This window comes from Poromitra crassiceps (assembly GCF_964638095.1).
Source record: "Poromitra crassiceps genome assembly, chromosome: 7".
In the NCBI taxonomy this organism is placed as follows: Eukaryota; Metazoa; Chordata; class Actinopteri; order Beryciformes; family Melamphaidae; genus Poromitra; species Poromitra crassiceps.
The window spans coordinates 57,144,052-57,161,401 of NC_139628.1; the positions used below are offsets into that span (position 1 = coordinate 57,144,052).

Sequence of the window (17,350 nt, forward strand, 5' to 3'; positions counted from 1 at the left end):
TGATACCTGATACAGCATTTGTGTGTGTATCCCTTTAAGACCGCGAACCGCGTTAAACGCGGTTCGCGGTCTTAAAGGGATACGCACACAAATGAGGGATATACACGCAAATGCTGCATTAGGTATCAATGGGTTAAACACGTGTTCAAGTGTAATACAAAACAATGCATCTGAGACGCTGATGCCTTCAAAGGCAGTAAGTAATCCTAATTGATGGTTGGTGAATTCGTGCTGTTTTTCTTTTTCTTTCCCATTCATTCTGCCCTTCCCCTCGTTCCTATACGGGAAGACATTTTTCATCTCCGATTTCTACCTCTACTTTTCCATTTCTTTATACTCCTGAATATTTCCCGTTTTTCCATAAATGTCTCTTTCTGAGGTCTAAGTCGTGGTCCTAACTGGCTCTGAAGAAGAAGCTAAAACCGATTCCTTTTGTAAGATGTTGCACAGAGAAACTCCCCCGCACGGTGCGAACTACTGTATGCATACACACGTCTTTAACTATCATCTCGTTGTCTTCTCCTTTTTTTTTTTTATCTTGTTCACTCATGTAATATAGAGAGATCACACACCCCTTGTTTTATATATGTTAATTTTTTTCTGTAAAGCCTTAGTCTTTGATTTTATTTTTGTAGATATATGGAAAAAAAGAGATGTGTAAATTATTTTCTTCTCCCCTGTTTTTAAAAATGGTGAGATTGTTAGCTGCACAGAAGGAAAATGAACTCATGTTTCAGATTCATGTGTTTTGTGAGATTAAAAAGAAACTGGAAAAATATAGGTTTGGAATTTGACTTTGTTTTCTTTCAGACCCTATTGTCATTTTTGGTGTTAAAAAAATGCAACAATACCACAATGCTTGTGCTTCGGTGGATGGGGGGGGGGGGGGAGAACGAAACCGGACAAGACTTCAAAATAAAATCAGAAAATGTCACTTTTTTCTGATCGAAGGTGCTGATGACCGGTATTTCATTTCATAAAACAGTGTTTTGTGCGGAAATGTATTCTTGGCGCGATGGAAAACTCTCTGTATGTCCCACAAGGTTTTTTTCTTTGCAAAACTATATGTTAAAATGAGGAATAGCCTACTGTCATGCATGTTGATGTCATATTTCTATCTACAGCTGCTCCCTCCATTAAATAGTTCTGTAGCCTCCTGCTCATGCAAACAGCTGTATCACGCATCATGTTCTCTGACTCATTACAGGCTGTAGTGAGTCAGAGAAAATGATCTATCTTTATCCCTGTTGTGTTATCTAGCCTACTGTATCTTCAATACACTTGGTTGTAATTAGGATTTGTTTAGTCAGCTGCAAATAGCCTGTTTGCGCATTTTAATCTAATGCAACTGCAACATATGATCGCTAATGCAGGTTTTATTGTGGAAAATCTTGACCGGAAGTTGTGTTGGTTATTGTGTCTGGCTTGACAGTGGTGTGTGGAGCGCTCGTAGCCGGTGCTGTGAGTGTCCGTGTGAGCGGCGCGGCGCAGCGGGGCTCCAGATGCAGGCCAGGGGGGAGAACGGGATGCGGCTCGCTGCCTTTGTGCGGCTCCTCGGTGCTTCTTGATTTCCAGCTGAAAAACAAACAAGGATCCTGCTCACCGAGAGGGATCAAGTTACACGCGTCTGCTGCACGAGGGCCGAAACTGCAGCTAGCCGAAAAGTGCGTTTGGAGATACTTTGCTGTGAAACGCTCGGATTTGAATTGCTGTTTGTCGGTGGGCTCTTTGTGTCGGATTTGCGTCGCACTTTCTTCCGTTCTGGTCGCACGTTTGGAAAAGGAAAGCCCAGGTGAGTCTGCCCTGTCTTGTCAGTAGATAGTCATAATACGTGATAAATAGTGTCATTGATTATCTGATGGAGAATAATGCGGCGAGTGGAAATCAAGATGTATTAAATTCACAACTGCTACTATCATTTAAGTAGCCTAGCCTACCACACCTTTAATTTATTCACTTCTTTGCTTACTTGTCTGTCCAGATCGATCAGCTCATCACTCATTTAATAACGGGGAATGACACATTACCAGTGTGAATGCATGCACCGGTGTGCCACGAACACGAGTCTCCAATTCATTCATTCTTTGCGCTTTATCCCGTTTTTACGCGCTTTTACGCACGGGTTGCCAAACGGAACACTCAAAAGTTTACGCATGGGAAAATGTCCCGTTTGTTGGTCACTCTCACACACACGTTTAGTGGAAGAGTTTGCGACGTGTTTATTAGTATTCAGTCTGCTTCACGGTGTGCAGAACCTGCCCACATCAGCTCAGCCTGGGCGTGTTCATAAAGGCGAGGCTGCATTGTCTCAAATCCTGCATCAAAATGTTGCCACCGCTGAGATTCAACGCGTTTTCTGTGTTATCTGAGGGAAGGCGCCTGCCGCCCTCAACACCGACCAGTGTGTGTGTGAGTGATGTTGATGCTGGCAGTCTGTGTCTGGTGGAAAGGCCTCGAAGCCTGGGCTTGGATTTCTTACAGTAGTCAGTATTGGGGGAGCCGCCACGCCTCGCTGGCCGACTGCCACCCGGAGGCCTGGAGGCCCCTGGGAGCACCCAGGCATGTCGGTTTAGCAGACATCAACCACCTGAGACTGCACTGTAAAAAGAAATACTTGAAGATTCACTTTTTTAACATAAAATCAGTTTTTATTTTTATGTTTATTATACTCTTTGTTTCTACAGTCCTGAAACATTATCTCACCCCCATCAGGAACAATAACTTCACTTGCATGAATACAAATCAGATTTCAAGATAGAGCGTGAAGCTATCGACCTGCAAAGTTGGACCGTGTCTGGTTTCTCTGGTCATCATATTCATACATCATGTGGAAAGTGTCACATGACAGATGATGCTATGCACACACATGTAGATCACATGTCAATCAATCTGTGGTGATTGATTAGAGTGGGAGGGGGGGTTGTCATGTGGGTGCAGTCAATGGAAGTGATCTCTCAGACAGCGGGTGGCAGGGGAGGGAGATTTGTTTTGTTAGACTATTTATTTATTATATCTTAATAAGCGAGCGTGAGTATGAAATACAATATCAAATCAGAGATCAATGTTGTACATGTGGAGGGAGCATCTCAGCATCATCTCTCACGGGACACGCTGGTCAGAGGAGATGGAGAGTAATAGGAAATGTAATACCCACCATAACATGTACACACACACACACACACACACACACACACACACATCACTACACTAGCTACAAGACGCAAAACTGTTATATGTGAACATCTCTGTGAATTATTGGCCTGCAATTCTGTTGAAAGGTGCTTGAAATCTATCATTACAAAAGAGTGGCAACCCTGCTTGAGGTAAACAAGTCACAAGTCAAGTCGAAGTCAAATAAAACAAAATATCTAGGAATCTTCAATGCAGTGTGGTTTTAATAGGATAGCAACTTGGTAAGAGCATAATGAGTTTGATTTCTATAATCGTTTCAACTTCGATCGCTTCAATCATTCCAAAAAAATTCAGAAAACGGAATTTAAATTTAGCCATTTGCTGGAACGAATCTCATCACTTTCAATCCAAGACATTTGCACAAAACAAGATGTTTGTGTGTGGAAACAGTCAATATGAATGTTAAGTCCCAAGTCACCACAACCTAAGTCAAGTCTCACGCAATTAGTCATGTGACTTGAGTCCCTGCCCACTTCTATGTCAATCTCAAGACAATGGAGCTCTATTGACAAACTATACATTGTTATAAACATGTGTTGTTGTGTTGAAAAGTTACGTGATGATGATGCTACAAATGACACAACCTTTTTCAAGAGTGCAGAGCCTTGTGTGTTGTTTCCCTCGGCGTCATGTAATTGTTCAATTTTGGAAAATGAAATTAAAGTAATTCAATAAACAATTTGGTAAACAGCAGCTGTAAGAGTTCAGCTCGCTCTGAGCATGAAGACATGAAGGATCTGACGCACTGGTCTGTGATCAGTTTGAACTCAACAACGAATGGATTCTCTCGGGCCAGGAGGATCTGATGCACTGGTCTGTGATCAGTTTGAACTCACAACGAATGGATTCTCTCGGGCCAGGAGGATCTGACGCACTGGTCTGCGATCAGTTTGAACTCAACAACGAATGGATTCTCTCGGGCCAGGAGGGTCTGATGCACTGGTCTGTGATCAGTTTGAACTCACAACGAATGGATTCTCTCGGGCCAGGAGGATCTGATGCACTGGTCTGTGATCAGTTTGAACTCAACAACGAATGGATTCTCTCGGGCCAGGAGGATCTGATGCACTGGTCTGTGATCAGTTTGAACTCAACAACGAATGGATTCTCTCGGGCCAGGAGGGCCTCTTTCATCCCTCACTATTATCACAGAACCATTTCTGAGATGTCGGGCAAATATTTGTTCATTTTCAAACATCCACACGTCGCTTTTGAAATGAAATGAAATCTTTACACAAGATTCATCATTCAACATGTCTCGAAATAAACAATCCATCCAGTCAGTTTAATTATGATCTATTCTACTATCATCATCATCATCATCATCGTTTTCATAACAGTGGGTCTGATTTCAACTAAACTCTATTTAAGCTCCTACTGAATACCATCATTCCCTTTTAGGTTTGAACCTGAGCTACCTGATGGATAAAACACATGTAATGAGGGACTTGCTCTTACATGTGATTGCATCTCGCGTCTCAGTTTGGGTATCCTCTGTATTTTTAATGATTCTGATTCCGCTTCTGCTTATTGATTCCGGTTCTTACCGATTCTTAAATCCGAACCTTTGTACTAAACATCAACACTTTATAATTGTTTGTCTAAATCTTTTAAAGAGAAACGGAGAGAAATGCTTCAGCGTAGCCTCGAGTTGGGACGTTGTCGGCGGCAGCTAGACCTATATACTCGAACGTCAGCTTGACGAGGGGGGGTCCCAGGAGGGGAGTCCCAGGAAGGGAGTCCCAGGAGGGGAGTCCCAGGAAGGGAGTCCCAGGAAGGGAGTCCCAGGAGGGGAGTCCCAGGAGGGGAGTCCCAGGAAGGGAGTCCCAGGAGGGGAGTCCCAGGAAGGGAGTCCCAGGAAGGGAGTCCCAGGAGGGGAGTCCCAGGAGGGGAGTCCCAGGAAGGGAGTCCCAGGAGGGGAGTCCCCAGAAAAATGAGTCAATTGTGTGATTTCACTATGATTTCAATGACTAGAAGTTAGCCCAAGGAGAGAATGTAGCATAGTGCATATATACTACGTCACACTCTCTCCTGTTACCTGCCCTTCTACATTAGTATACTTGCGCTGTTTTTGGGGAGCTGCACGTCGGCCGCGGCGTAGCTTTGACGCCAGAGTAAAAATTCTGCTTAATATGTCCGGGTGGGAACTCGGGATTTCAAGTATGTTCTATACAGAGCTCCAAAAAGTTCCAAGTTTGAAAAAAAAAAAGACCAATAATTAAAAAATAGAAAATAAATAAAAACAGACAACAATTAAATAAACTCAACAAAAATAAAGTGCTTGTGATTTATAGAGACCAGACCCGGTTCAACACTTGATTATAAAAGTAACACAGATGAGTTTCACACACATCAATTGTTTCACACTAGGCAAATGCCTGCGTGTGGATGTGTGTGTACATGCACAATTACCATTTTCAATAACGTGTGTGTGTGTGTGTGTGTGTGTGTGTGTGTACAGTCTGGTGTGTGTGTGTGTGTGTGTGTGTGTGTGTGTGTGTGTGTGTGTACAGTCTGGTGTGTGTGTGTGTGTGTGTGTGTGTGTGTGTGTGTGTGTGTGTGTGTGTGTACAGTCTGGTGTGTGTGTGTGTGTGTGTGTGTGTACAGTCTGGTGTGTGGTACCTTTTCTCCACGTGTGCTGCTGCCCGTGTCCCAGCTGAAGACTTGATGTGTGGCTCACATGAGAGGCATTAGCAACACGCTGGGCGCGGTGCAGAGCTCGCAGGCTGCAGCTTCGTGTCCGAAATAGAGAGCGCGAGGTATAGCTGCTCATTACGCATGATTACATTAAGACGTTTAGGAAAGTACCTATCTGATGTCCTGTACTGACTTTACCACTCTTAAGACATCTGAAGCACATTATAATATATATGGAGGACAAAAACACATTACAAAGTCTAGTAGGGATGCACCGGCGATACCACTTTTTTTGCAGACGAGTACGAGTACTTACATTTGAGTCTTGCCGATAGTAAATAATTATTTATTTTTTCTTTAAGTCACGTTGTATGCCGTTAAGTGGTATTGGGCGCGCTCGTGTCAGTATCGGGCCAGCATTGGACCCCTCTCCCATTCGATACCGTAAATTAGGCCAGTATCGCACTCCGATACCGATACCATCCGTTACCGATATGCATCCCTAAAATGTAGGGATTGTTTCGTATTTTCCAGATACCGGCGCTAAAACGATACTTTTCAAATGGTAACGGTGCTTGAACAAATACTTTTTTCTTTTCTTTTTCTTATTTAAAGCCAGGGGGGGAAAAAACATGTAAGTTTTAAGAAATGGAACAATATATGAATTAATAAATAATACATACAACCTGAGTAAAGGACAGTATACAGGACATCAGATGTTTTGGTAAACGTTACATGTACGTGTATCTGTCCCTATTCAAATGAATGAATGAAACTCCAACAATTGAACACTAAATTAGTTCCGGAGCACCGCAGGGCAGATATTTCAATCAGCAGCTCAGGCATGGCACCTAAACGAGGTACCGTCCGGAACAAGGTTTTTGGGGGGTGCGAGCCGAGACTGGGGACAGTTTGGAGAGTTGATGATCCGGTTCCCATGGTAACACCCCCCCCCCCCACCTCCTGTCTCTTCTCACCCATAGACTCTCATTCATCCCCATTGTAATAGCCAAGCTCTGTTGCTGTGGGCGATCACAGGGGAGGGGAGGGGAATGTGCTGTGTGTGTGTGAGAGATCACAGGGGAGGGGAGGGGAATGTGTGTGTGTGTGTGTGTGTGTGTGTGTGTGTGTGTGTGTGTGTGTATTGCACACGGACACAAAAAAGCCTATTTTGCGATACTAGATAAAAGCGAGCTCGCATAAAAAGAAGCAAAATCTAATTTATTTAATTCTATGAACCTTCCACCTTAAAAGCCTGGCTGTTCCGGGACGCGACATTGTGAAATGGACTCCAAACTAATATAACGGACCGCGCTGTAATTGATTGTACCAGTAAGCCCCTCTGTGGGCCGTACTGTGACATCACACACAAACTATCAGTGAAAATGGAACATATGGACATGATGTGGACGCACCCCGGAGACTTGCTGCCCGGAATAGAAAGTGCAGTAATCTCAATGTATGTGTGGGTGAGAACACAATCAGGGCGGAACCCCTCCCCCCCAAGAGACTCCTTTATCCTGTCCAATATGACTAATTATCCTCCCTCTCTCTCTCTCCCTCTCTCTCCCCCTCTCTCTCTCTCTCCCTCTCTCTCTCCCCCCTCTCTCTCCCCCCCCTCTCTCTCTCTCCCTCTCTCCCCCCCTCCCTCTCTCCCCCTCTCTCTCTCTCCCCCCCCTCTCTCCCTCTCTCCCCCTCTCTCTCCCCCTCCCTCTCTCCCCCCCTCCCTCTCTCCCCCTCTCTCTCTCTCCCCCCTCCCTCTCTCCCCCTCTCTCCCCCTCTCTCTCGCTCCCCCCTCTCTCTCTCCCCCCTCTCTCTCTCTCTCCCCCTCTCTCTCTCTCTCCCTCTTTCTCTCCCCCCCCTCTCTCTCTCTCCCCCCCTCTCTCCTTCCCCCTCTCTCCCTTTCTCTCCTTCCCCCCCCCTCTCTCTCTCTCTCTCTCTCCCTCTCTCCCCCCTCTCTCTCCCCCCCCCTCTCTCCCCCCTCTCTCTCTCTCTCTCTCTCTCCCCCCTCCCTCTCTCTCTCTCTCTCCCCCCCCCCTCTCTCCCCCCTCTCCCTCCCCCCCCCCTCTCTCTCTCCCCCCCCCCTCTCCCCCCTCTCTCTCTCTCTCTCTCCCAGGCCTCCAAGATAGAGTCCTTCAGGAGTAAGGTGGACTTGCTCCTCCCCCTGGCCCTCTCCTCCAAGTCCATCAGCGAGCGTAAGAGCCAGCTGGGTGCGCTCGGGGAGAGGGGCGGCGGCTCGGGGGCAGGAGGAGGGGCCCGGAAACTCCGCCCACCGCCCGCCTCCGACATGGACAACGAGTCCACGTACTCGGGATACTCCTACAAGTCGTCGCACTCGCGCAGCTCCCGCAAGCACAGGTACGGTGAGCCGAGAGCACAGGTACGGTGAGCCGAGAGTCACGTTTGTGTTGTTGTGAATTAGGTCTTTATGGAAAATTCACAATATGATTCTCTTTACGTTAGGGCCCGAGAGCAGCGGTTCTAAATGTGGGGTCCCGGGACCACCTGGGGTCCTTCAGGGGGTTCCAGGGGGTCCCCCAGCCTGGTAAACCATCCGCTCACGTGAACTCACATTTAGGTTTGGTTCTACGACACCGTCTGGCCTCTGCCTCGGGCCGGGCTACTTCAGATTCCACAAAGCGGACGAGCCAATCAGGGACCTGCCTCGTAGTTGACATCGAATCGAATCGTCCTAATAATCACTGCCCGGGGCCGAGAGCATGGGAATGTTTTTTACAGATCAACAATCGCACGAGAAAGTTCCCTCAATCAAAACAAAGAGAAAGAAAATAACTTTATATATTTCGGTCTGGTTTCATGTTAAACTTTGTTTACCCGTTTATTTGGAAAAAATCATGTTAACTCATTGAGTGCCAGCCACTTTTGGAGAACGGACGCTCCCAGTGCCAGAGTTTCAGAGCGTTTTCAGTGATTTTTCGAGGCCCACAGAATATTGTGTGATATTACTATGTAAACACCGAACACACACAAAGAACGAGGAGACTCTATTGTATCATCAGCAACAAAAAGTTTATTGATATAATTTTCCGTTCTTTAGTTATCAGCCGGAGAAGATAGGTTGTTTTGAGCAAAAACAGGCGTTTCAAATTAGAAGCTGAGATATTCAGCCTTTTGTGAAATGCAGCATTTCAAGCACATTCACTGAGTCTGAAGCTAATATTTTCTGACCTGAAACATCTGAACAGTAATTTCCTTCAATAAACAGCACCCACACCCCCCTCAACTCCAAACTCCTCCTCCGTGGGAGTGTCTCTGGTGGCTCTGCTGCGTGTGTCAGGCGAGTCTCTGCTGCCTGCTATGGCAGGCTCTGCAGCCTGCGGATCCACGTTCGGATGGCGGCCGCTCGTCGGGGGAGTCTGGATCGGGCTCGCGTTCGTCTGCGTTTCTGGGGTTTCGGTTGTGAGCTGGGATGAAGCTGCGTCCGATTAAAGGCTTTCTGCTGCGCGTTTCAAAGTGCGCTGCACCCAGTCTATTTTCGGAGCGCTCAGTCTTGTGCGCCGGCTCCCAGCGCGACACTGAAAAGCCAAACCATTCTCATGAGAATGGTTTGGCTTTGGTTTTATTTTCTGGCGGCTAATCGTGTGGAGAAACTATGCAGCAGAGACAGAGGGGCTCATTTGTGGGAGCGGATTGGCTGCTGTTCGCAGCTAACGTTGGCTCCAGCCAGAGCAATGTGTGCCGCTCTGGCTCATGCATCGGTTTCTCTTTCATCACGGGGCTTTTTCTGCTTTTTTTCCTCAACTTTCTCTAATCTGGAGAGCACTGTCGCCACCTAATGGGTCCGTAAAATAGGTTATACACCTTCAATAGCTACAATATTTTTACAGGAGATGCACGAGGCTTTGATCCACGTCCCACCGTCAAAAAACGCAATTGACGACTTTAGTCGTCTTTGGCACTCTACGTTACTATTCGACTTGACGACTATACTCGTCCTTGGCACTCAATGAGTTAATCATGTTTTTTGAGACATTAAATGTTAAATGGTGTCAAACTGACTCCAAACATAATAGGAGCGCTATATAAAATGCGCTTGTTATCAATTTAGACAACAGAATTGTCTGTATCCCAATATCATAATATCATCATCGCCATATTGTTCCACTGAAACAGCACCTACTGGTATTCTAGCCCAAACGCCAATAACAATTTCTCACTACTGTTTGACTGTAAGCCCAGTTTCTCCACCCGCCGACAGGACAGTAAGCCTAAGATCATTCGTATATCTGTGTGTAACGGGCCGACTCTGACCCGTGTGTGTCTGTGTGTAACGGGCCGACTCTGACCCGTGTGTGTCTGTGTGTAACGGGCCGACTCTGACCCGTGTGTGTCTGTGTGTAACGGGCCGACTCTGACCCGTGTGTGTCTGTGTGTAACGGGCCGACCCTGACCCGCGTGTGTCTGTGTCTAACGGGCCGGCACTGACCCGTGTGTGTCTGTGTGTGTGTGTCTCCAGGGACCGGAGGGACCGGCACCGCTCCAAGAGCCGCGACAGCAGCGTCCGCGGGGACAAGTCTGTGACCATCCAGGCCCCCGGAGAGCCACTGCTGGTGGACACCGAGTCCACCAGAGGAGACGACAGGGTCAGGGGTCACACTTATCTTCTATTTATCTTCTCTCTCCATCCCTCGCTATCTTTCTCTCCGGACACGATCGTAGACGTTCCTATCAAGCTGTATTCATAATTATGGGACTGATGTTACTACTCACTCAAGGAGGTCATGTATAATCATTGCCAAGATCATCTGTGATTTGAATCCCATGCGAGTCTGTCAGTCATTTGGAATGCAAATGTTGTAGGCCAGCACAAATTATTATTATATTATTAGCCAGCACAAATTGCACAAATAATCCTGTGTGAATTGAATGATCTGGAATTTGAGCTGTAACTTCTTTTTCGCAATTTCTTTTCATTCTTCTTGCACTATTTCTATCCTTTTGTCGTGAAAAATGGAGGCCGGATAGATTTTCGAATGCATTTTTTCACAAGCTTAAACTTTTTCTCGGCTAATTCAGAAAGTAATCAATTACAAAATCTTGACCTTATACAATACAATGCGCATGCTATTTCCTGATGTCCCACATAATACAAGACCTGTGAGAATAGAACTTACATACATAACATAAGTGTTCTTTTGACCAGATTCTTCTGTGGAAACCCAGGACACATTTTAACTTGACGTTTGCATTTTCTCACCAAACACTAAATGTTCCCACAAAACAATAAAGGCTCGCCTAACCCTCTCCTCTCCTCTCCTCTCCTCTCCTCTCCTCTCCTCTCCTCTCCTCTCCTCTCCTCTCCTCTCCTCTCCTCTCCTCTCCTCTGATCTCCTCTCCTCTCCTCTCCTCCCCTCCTCCTCTCCTCTCCTCTCCTCTCCTCTCCTCCCCTCTCCTCTCCTCCCCTCTCCTCTCCTCTCCTCTCCTCTCCTCTCCCCTCCTCCTCTCCTCTCCTCTCCTCTCCTCTCCTCTCCCCTCCTCCTCTCCTCTCCTCTCCTCTCCTCTCCTTTCCTCTCCTCTCCTCTCCTTTCCTCTCCTCTCCTCTCCTCTCCTCTCCTCTCCTCCCCTCTCCTCTCCTCTCCTCTCCTCTCCTCTCCTCTCCTCTCCCCTCCTCCTCTCCTCTCCTCTCCTTTCCTCTCCTCTCCTCTCCTCTCCCCTCCTCCTCTCCTCTCCTCTCCTCTCCTCTCCTCTCCTCTCTCCTCCTCTCCTCTCCTCTCCTCTCCTCTCCTCTCCTCTCCTCTCCTCCCCTCCTCCTCTCCTCTCCTCTCCTCCTCTCCTCTCCTCTCCTCTCCTCTCCTCTCCTCTCCTCCCCTCCTCCTCTCCTCTCCTCTCCTCTCCTCTCCCTTCCTCCCTCCCAGGATGACAACTGGGGCGAGACGACCACGGTGGTCACCGGCACCTCCGTGGACAGCGTCTCCAACGAGGACCTGACGCGCGTCTCCAAGGACCTGGAGGAGTCCTCGCCGCTGGAGTGCCGCCGTTTCCTCGGCCCGGCGTTGGGCGCCGTCCTGGGGCTCTTCGCTCTGCTCACCCCCCTGGCCTTCCTGGCTCTGCCCCAGCTGCTGTGGCGGGACGCTCTGGACCCGTGCGGCACGCCGTGCGAGGGCCTTTACATTTCCCTGGCCTTCAAGCTGCTGGTCCTTCTCATCTCCACCTGGGCGCTGTTCCTCCGCGCGCCCCGAGCCACCATGCCGCGCTTCTTCGTGTTCCGCTGCCTCCTGCTGGCTCTGGTGTTCCTCTTCGTGGCGTGCTATTGGCTGTTCTATGGCGTGCGGGTGCTGGAGCCCCGGGAGAGGGACTACAGGGGCATCGTGGGCTATGCGGCCTCTCTGGTGGACGCTCTGCTCTTCATTCAGTACCTGGCCCTGGTGCTGCTGGAGGTCCGGCACCTGCAGCCCACTTTCTGTCTGAAAGTTGTGAGGACCACAGACGGGGTCAGCCGCTTCTACAACGTGGGGCATCTCAGGTTTGTGTGTGTGTGTGTGTTTGTTTGTTTGTTTGTTTGTATGTGCCCGAAAAGTCATATCAGGAATTAGGGCTGAAAGATATTGGAAAAAATAATAATCTTTAACTGCAATTATTTGACAGAATATTGCAATTGCAATTTTAACTGATTCAAATATCAAAAATTGTTGTCATACATTTTTTATAACATTAAAATTGTTTAAAGAAAAGTGATTTTGTATAATAATAATAATAATAATGACAATAATAATAATAATAATAACAATAATCAGTATGCACTGTGCAGGATTTACTGAGTTTGAGTCTGATGAATAGTTTTGATTTTTGGACCAAACATGACCTGCAAAACAGAACCCTTGTTTGAAATTCATTTTGGATGATTCTTTTAATTTATTCATTTATTTTATTTTTTCTGTCGTTTATTTGGGAAGGTGGTCCTCTGACATTTTTTTGTAACAATCAGAAGTGGATCTTAAGTTATTGATTGATTCATTAGCATTATCCATTATCCATTTATTTCATTTGCTCGGTGTTGCTCTGCATATTTGCACACTTCAGCCGGGTGCTTTTATCACACGTTAAAAGCAGAGGCCGCAGGAAGCAGCTCTTTCTGCTTCGCTGAACATCCTGCTTGGTTGACCACTTCCCCTGTCAGCACAGGCCGTTCAGGGTGTTTTTTAATGTTTGCTCACTGATACTAGGAAATAAAGTAACTGTTATATCATCTCTGTACACTAGGGGGTGGTAGTAGCTCTATTTTTTATTTTTTATTTTAAGGTAGCTGATATCAGGCACATAGAGATATAAACACGTGTTTATATGTCGATGATAGGGCAGGTGGCAGGAATATCATTATTAGTATTTTAATCAAGAGGAAAAGGATTAGTATGGATAATTGTTATCATTTGTTGTTTTCATACTTAGATGACAGCTGGATGGGGATTTGATGAAGAGTTAAACTGACAAGGATTGCTTGCCAATACTATCTGGCAAATTCTGCAAAGGCTGAAAAAAAGAAAAAAGAATCTGATGATTGGTCTTATTATTCCAGCAGCTGACTCTAGTCTTCCTCTTTCTCATTCGCCAGTATCCAGCGGGCGGCGGTGTGGGTGCTGGACCAATACTACACCGACTTCCCTGTCTATAACCCCGCCCTGCTCAACCTGCCCAAGTCCATCCTCTCCAAGAAGATGTCTGGCTTCAAGGTGTACAACCTGGGGGAAGGTAAGACTCCATCGCTGTCTTCTCATTCTTCCTCTCTCCTCTTCTTCTTTGCTGCATCAGGACGGTTCGAGTCATGTCTGAATTAGTACAACTGAACTCACTACATTGTCACTCATTGTATTGTCATCGATGTTTTTTTTGTTTTGTTTTTACCTTTATTTAACCAGGTCGGTCCCATTGAGATACAAAGACCTCTTTTTCAAGGGAAGCCTGGTCAAGATAGCAGCATAAAAGTAATAAAGTTACAACATTAAAACAAACAAATACCAATGCACAAACATGCAATAAAACAGGCAAAAGCAGTTACAACGTTCATAAAAAACATGTGCAAATACGAAAAGAATCTACTTCTATGACCTTCATTAGATTTTTGAAAGTTCCAAGTGGAACAAGTTCCTTCAGTTTGAGGTTGCTCTGAAGTGAGTTGCAAGCTGTAGGGGCAGAATACATGAAAGCATGTTTGCCAAGATCAGTACGAATTTTGGGGACATTTAGCTGGTGGTAATCGGTTGAGCGTAAGCGGTAATTACTGTGGGCTCTAGAAATATAGCCACAGAGGTACGATGGAATTAATCCAAGGATGGATTTATAGATAAACATGTACCAATGGGTACATGATGTTGCACTCTGACCTCCCTGTGTTAGGCGTAACGCCATAAGAGAACTTACCGCTGTGAGAGTTGTGTCTCTCATAGGCTCAAGGATGTGCCTTGTCTCCTTCCTGTCCTGTTTGCACAGGATATCCAAGAGCAGATGAGGTCTAGAGACTCAGAGCATGCTGTTTAGTGGCAGTAGGGTGTCTCTTGGGTCCTATTTATATCACCCGGGTGGTACAGAGAGAACTGGGCCATAAACAAAAGTTCTCGATTTACCTGGCAGTCTTTGTTCTGACCCTCACCTCTGGTCTCGAGCTTTGGGAAGGGGCCAAAAGACTTGGATTGCAGTTAACAGGTGGCTGAAAATGACTTGTCGTTGCTTAAAAAAAGTCTTCTTGTTTCTGTCTACAGACAACAGCACTAATAACTTGTTTCTGTCTACAGACAACAGCACTAATAACTGGTTTCTGTCTACAGACAACAGCACTAATAACTTGTTTCTGTCTACAGACAACAGCACTAATAACTGGTTTCTGTCTTCAGACAACAGCACTAATAACTTGTTTCTGTCTACAGACAACAGTACTAATAACTTGTTTCTGTCTACAGACAACAGTACTAATAACTTGTTTCTGTCTACAGACTAGGGATGGGCATCGAATTTCGAATTTTCGAATAATCGTTGTTATTATCAAGGTCGACTTTTATTATTGAAATTCGAAATTCGAAAAAAAAAAAAAAAAATTTTTTTTTTTTTTTTTTTGAGTGAAACGTTGCATTGTCTCCCCTGATTCTAAGTATAGTCAAATCGCTTGGTTTGAGCAAGTAAAACAATTTCTATAAGCATTTTAAGCAAGGTTTATGGAAAAATGAATGGCGGATGAAATCCCATGAAGAGGGAGAGGGGGTGACTTTGGCACCCCTTTGGCACTCAGACCTGAGCCTACTAAATATTTAATGAACCACTCATGATTGTCAAAACTGTTTTTTATTTTCGAAAATGTCAATGTCATGTAACATGTTCTTTACTTCAGTGGTGCAATGCTTGTTTGAGCTAAAAATCCACAGCAGAAGCTTTTTATATTAATTAATAAAGCCGTAGACTTAGAATCAGGGGAGACAATGCAACATTTCACTCACAAAAAAAAAAAAAAAAAATTACATTTTTAATTTTTTTTACATTTTTATTTTTATTTTCGAATTTCGAATTAAATTCGAATTTGGCCAGCGAATTTCGAATAGTGTTTTTGCTAGAAATGCCCATCCCTACTACAGACAACAGCACTAATAACTTGTTTCTGTCTACAGACAACAGCACTAATAACTTGTTTCTGTCTACAGACAACAGCACTAATAACTTGTTTCTGTCTTCAGACAACAGCACTAATAACTGGTTTCTGTCTACAGACAACAGCACTAATAACTTGTTTCTGTCTACAGACAACAGCACTAATAACTTGTTTCTGTCTACAGACAACAGCACTAATAACTGGTTTCTGTCTACAGACAACAGCACTAATAACTTGTTTCTGTCTACAGACAACAGCACTAATAACTTGTTTCTGTCTACAGACAACAGCACTAATAACTTGTTTCTGTCTACAGACAACAGCACTAATAACTTGTTTCTGTCTACAGACAACAGCACTAATAACTGGTTTCTGTCTACAGACAACAGCACTGATAACGTGTTTCTGTCTTCAGACAACAGCACTAATAACTCCACTGGGCAGTCCAGAGCCATGATCGCGGCGGCAGCTCGGAGGAGAGACAACTCGCACAACGAATATTACTACGAGGAGGCAGAGATGGACCGCAGGACCCGCAAACGCAAGGCCAGGTGAGGACATGCGCACGTCGCAAGCGCATATACAACACCACACATGAGCACAAGCACGGATATACACTTAGGGACACCTTACGACTACTGTGCAGGTATCCGCTTTCAGCTCAGTGTCAACCAGCTATAAAAGTGCCATCCGCCTCCAGGTTGGATGTGTTGCATTCTGGGATGTTTTTCTGCTCACCGCAGCCCTAAAGCTACCGACAGATTTACATTGTCAAAAGATTTGACCATGCCACAGCCCTGTGCATAAACAGCACATAGCGAGCGACGAGATACGAAAACAAGTCTTTCGGTTCAACTCACCGGCGTTCACCTCGCGCTGCCTTCCCTCCTCCCAGACTGGTGGTGGCGGTAGAGGAGGCCTTCACCAACATCAAGCGTCTGCAGGAGGACGAGCCGGCCGCGTCCTCCCCCAAACACCCGAGGGAGGTGATGGACCCGCGGGAGGCGGCCCAGGCCATCTTCGCCCCCATGGCCCGGGCCATGCAGAAGTACCTGAGGACCACCCGGCAGCAGCCCTACCACAGCATGGAGAACATCATCAACCACCTGCAGTTCTGCATCACACACAACATGACCCCCAAGGTGAGCAGGGCTCTGCTACTGCTGGAGCCATGCTTGGTTTTCTGTAGGAGGACATCAACGTTTAACACAAATATTAAGATAGCATCACTAAATATGGGAGGAGAGGGTCTATATAGGTGCTAGCATGCTGTATATTTTATTGATTGATGGATTTATTTATTGAACTGAACTAATGCAGATGATTTGTGATCCATAATCTAATTTGTGTGTGTTCTCCCTCCCCTTCCAGGCTTTCCTTGAGCGCTACCTCACCCCGGGGCCCACCCTGCAGTACCACAGGGAGAACAGCAGGGGGCGTCAGTGGACACTGGTGAGCGAGGAGCCGGTGACGGCCGCTCTGCGCCAAGGCCTGGTCTTCTCCCTCAGACGCCTCGACTTCTCTCTGGTTGTCACGGTGACGCCCCTCCCCTTCCTGCGCCTGGGGGAGGAGTTCATCGACCCCAAGAGCCACAAGTTTGTGATGAGGCTGCAGTCGGAGACCTCCGTGTAGGCTGCAGGGTGTAGGCTCCGTGTAGGCTGCAGGGTGTAGGCTCCGTGTAGGCTGCAGGGTGTAGGCTCCGTGTAGGCTGCAGGGTGTAGGCTCCGTGTAGGCTGCAGGGTGTAGGCTCCGTGTAGGCTGCAGGGTGTAAGCTCCGTGTAGGCTGCAGGGTGTAGGCTCCGTGTAGGCTGCAGGGTGTAGGCTCCGTGTAGGCTGCAGGGTGTAGGCTCCGTGTTGGCTGCAGGGTGTAGGCTCCGTGTAGACTGCAGGGTGTAGGCTCCATGTAGGCTGCAGGGGGTAGGCTCCGTG

At 46.5% G+C, this 17,350-nt stretch overlaps 1 protein-coding gene across 1 annotated transcript; it reads left to right on the plus strand.

Moving 5' to 3' along the window:
* Positions 1 to 7,951: 7,951 nt before the first annotated feature.
* On the plus strand, positions 7,952 to 17,096 carry LOC310780055 (vang-like protein 2). Its single transcript, XM_083640592.1, has 7 exons — positions 7,952 to 8,187; positions 10,307 to 10,433; positions 11,706 to 12,313; positions 13,400 to 13,536; positions 15,837 to 15,972; positions 16,317 to 16,563; positions 16,793 to 17,096. Exons 1-7 carry the CDS (start codon positions 8,117 to 8,119, stop codon positions 17,051 to 17,053), a joined length of 1,587 nt encoding a protein of 528 aa, XP_083496718.1. The 5' UTR covers positions 7,952 to 8,116; the 3' UTR covers positions 17,054 to 17,096.
* Positions 17,097 to 17,350: the final 254 nt, after the last annotated feature.

Bases quoted from the DNA above. Each gene is read 5' to 3' on its own strand.
- LOC310780055 (XM_083640592.1), top strand. From the start codon at position 8,117: ATGGACAACGAGTCCACGTACTCGGGATACTCCTACAAGTCGTCGCAC. The intron at 8,188-10,306 runs GTACGGTGAGCC...GTGTGTCTCCAG, and splicing joins CGCAGCTCCCGCAAGCACAG to GGACCGGAGGGACCGGCACC. The intron at 10,434-11,705 runs GTCAGGGGTCAC...CCTCCCTCCCAG, and splicing joins CCACCAGAGGAGACGACAGG to GATGACAACTGGGGCGAGAC.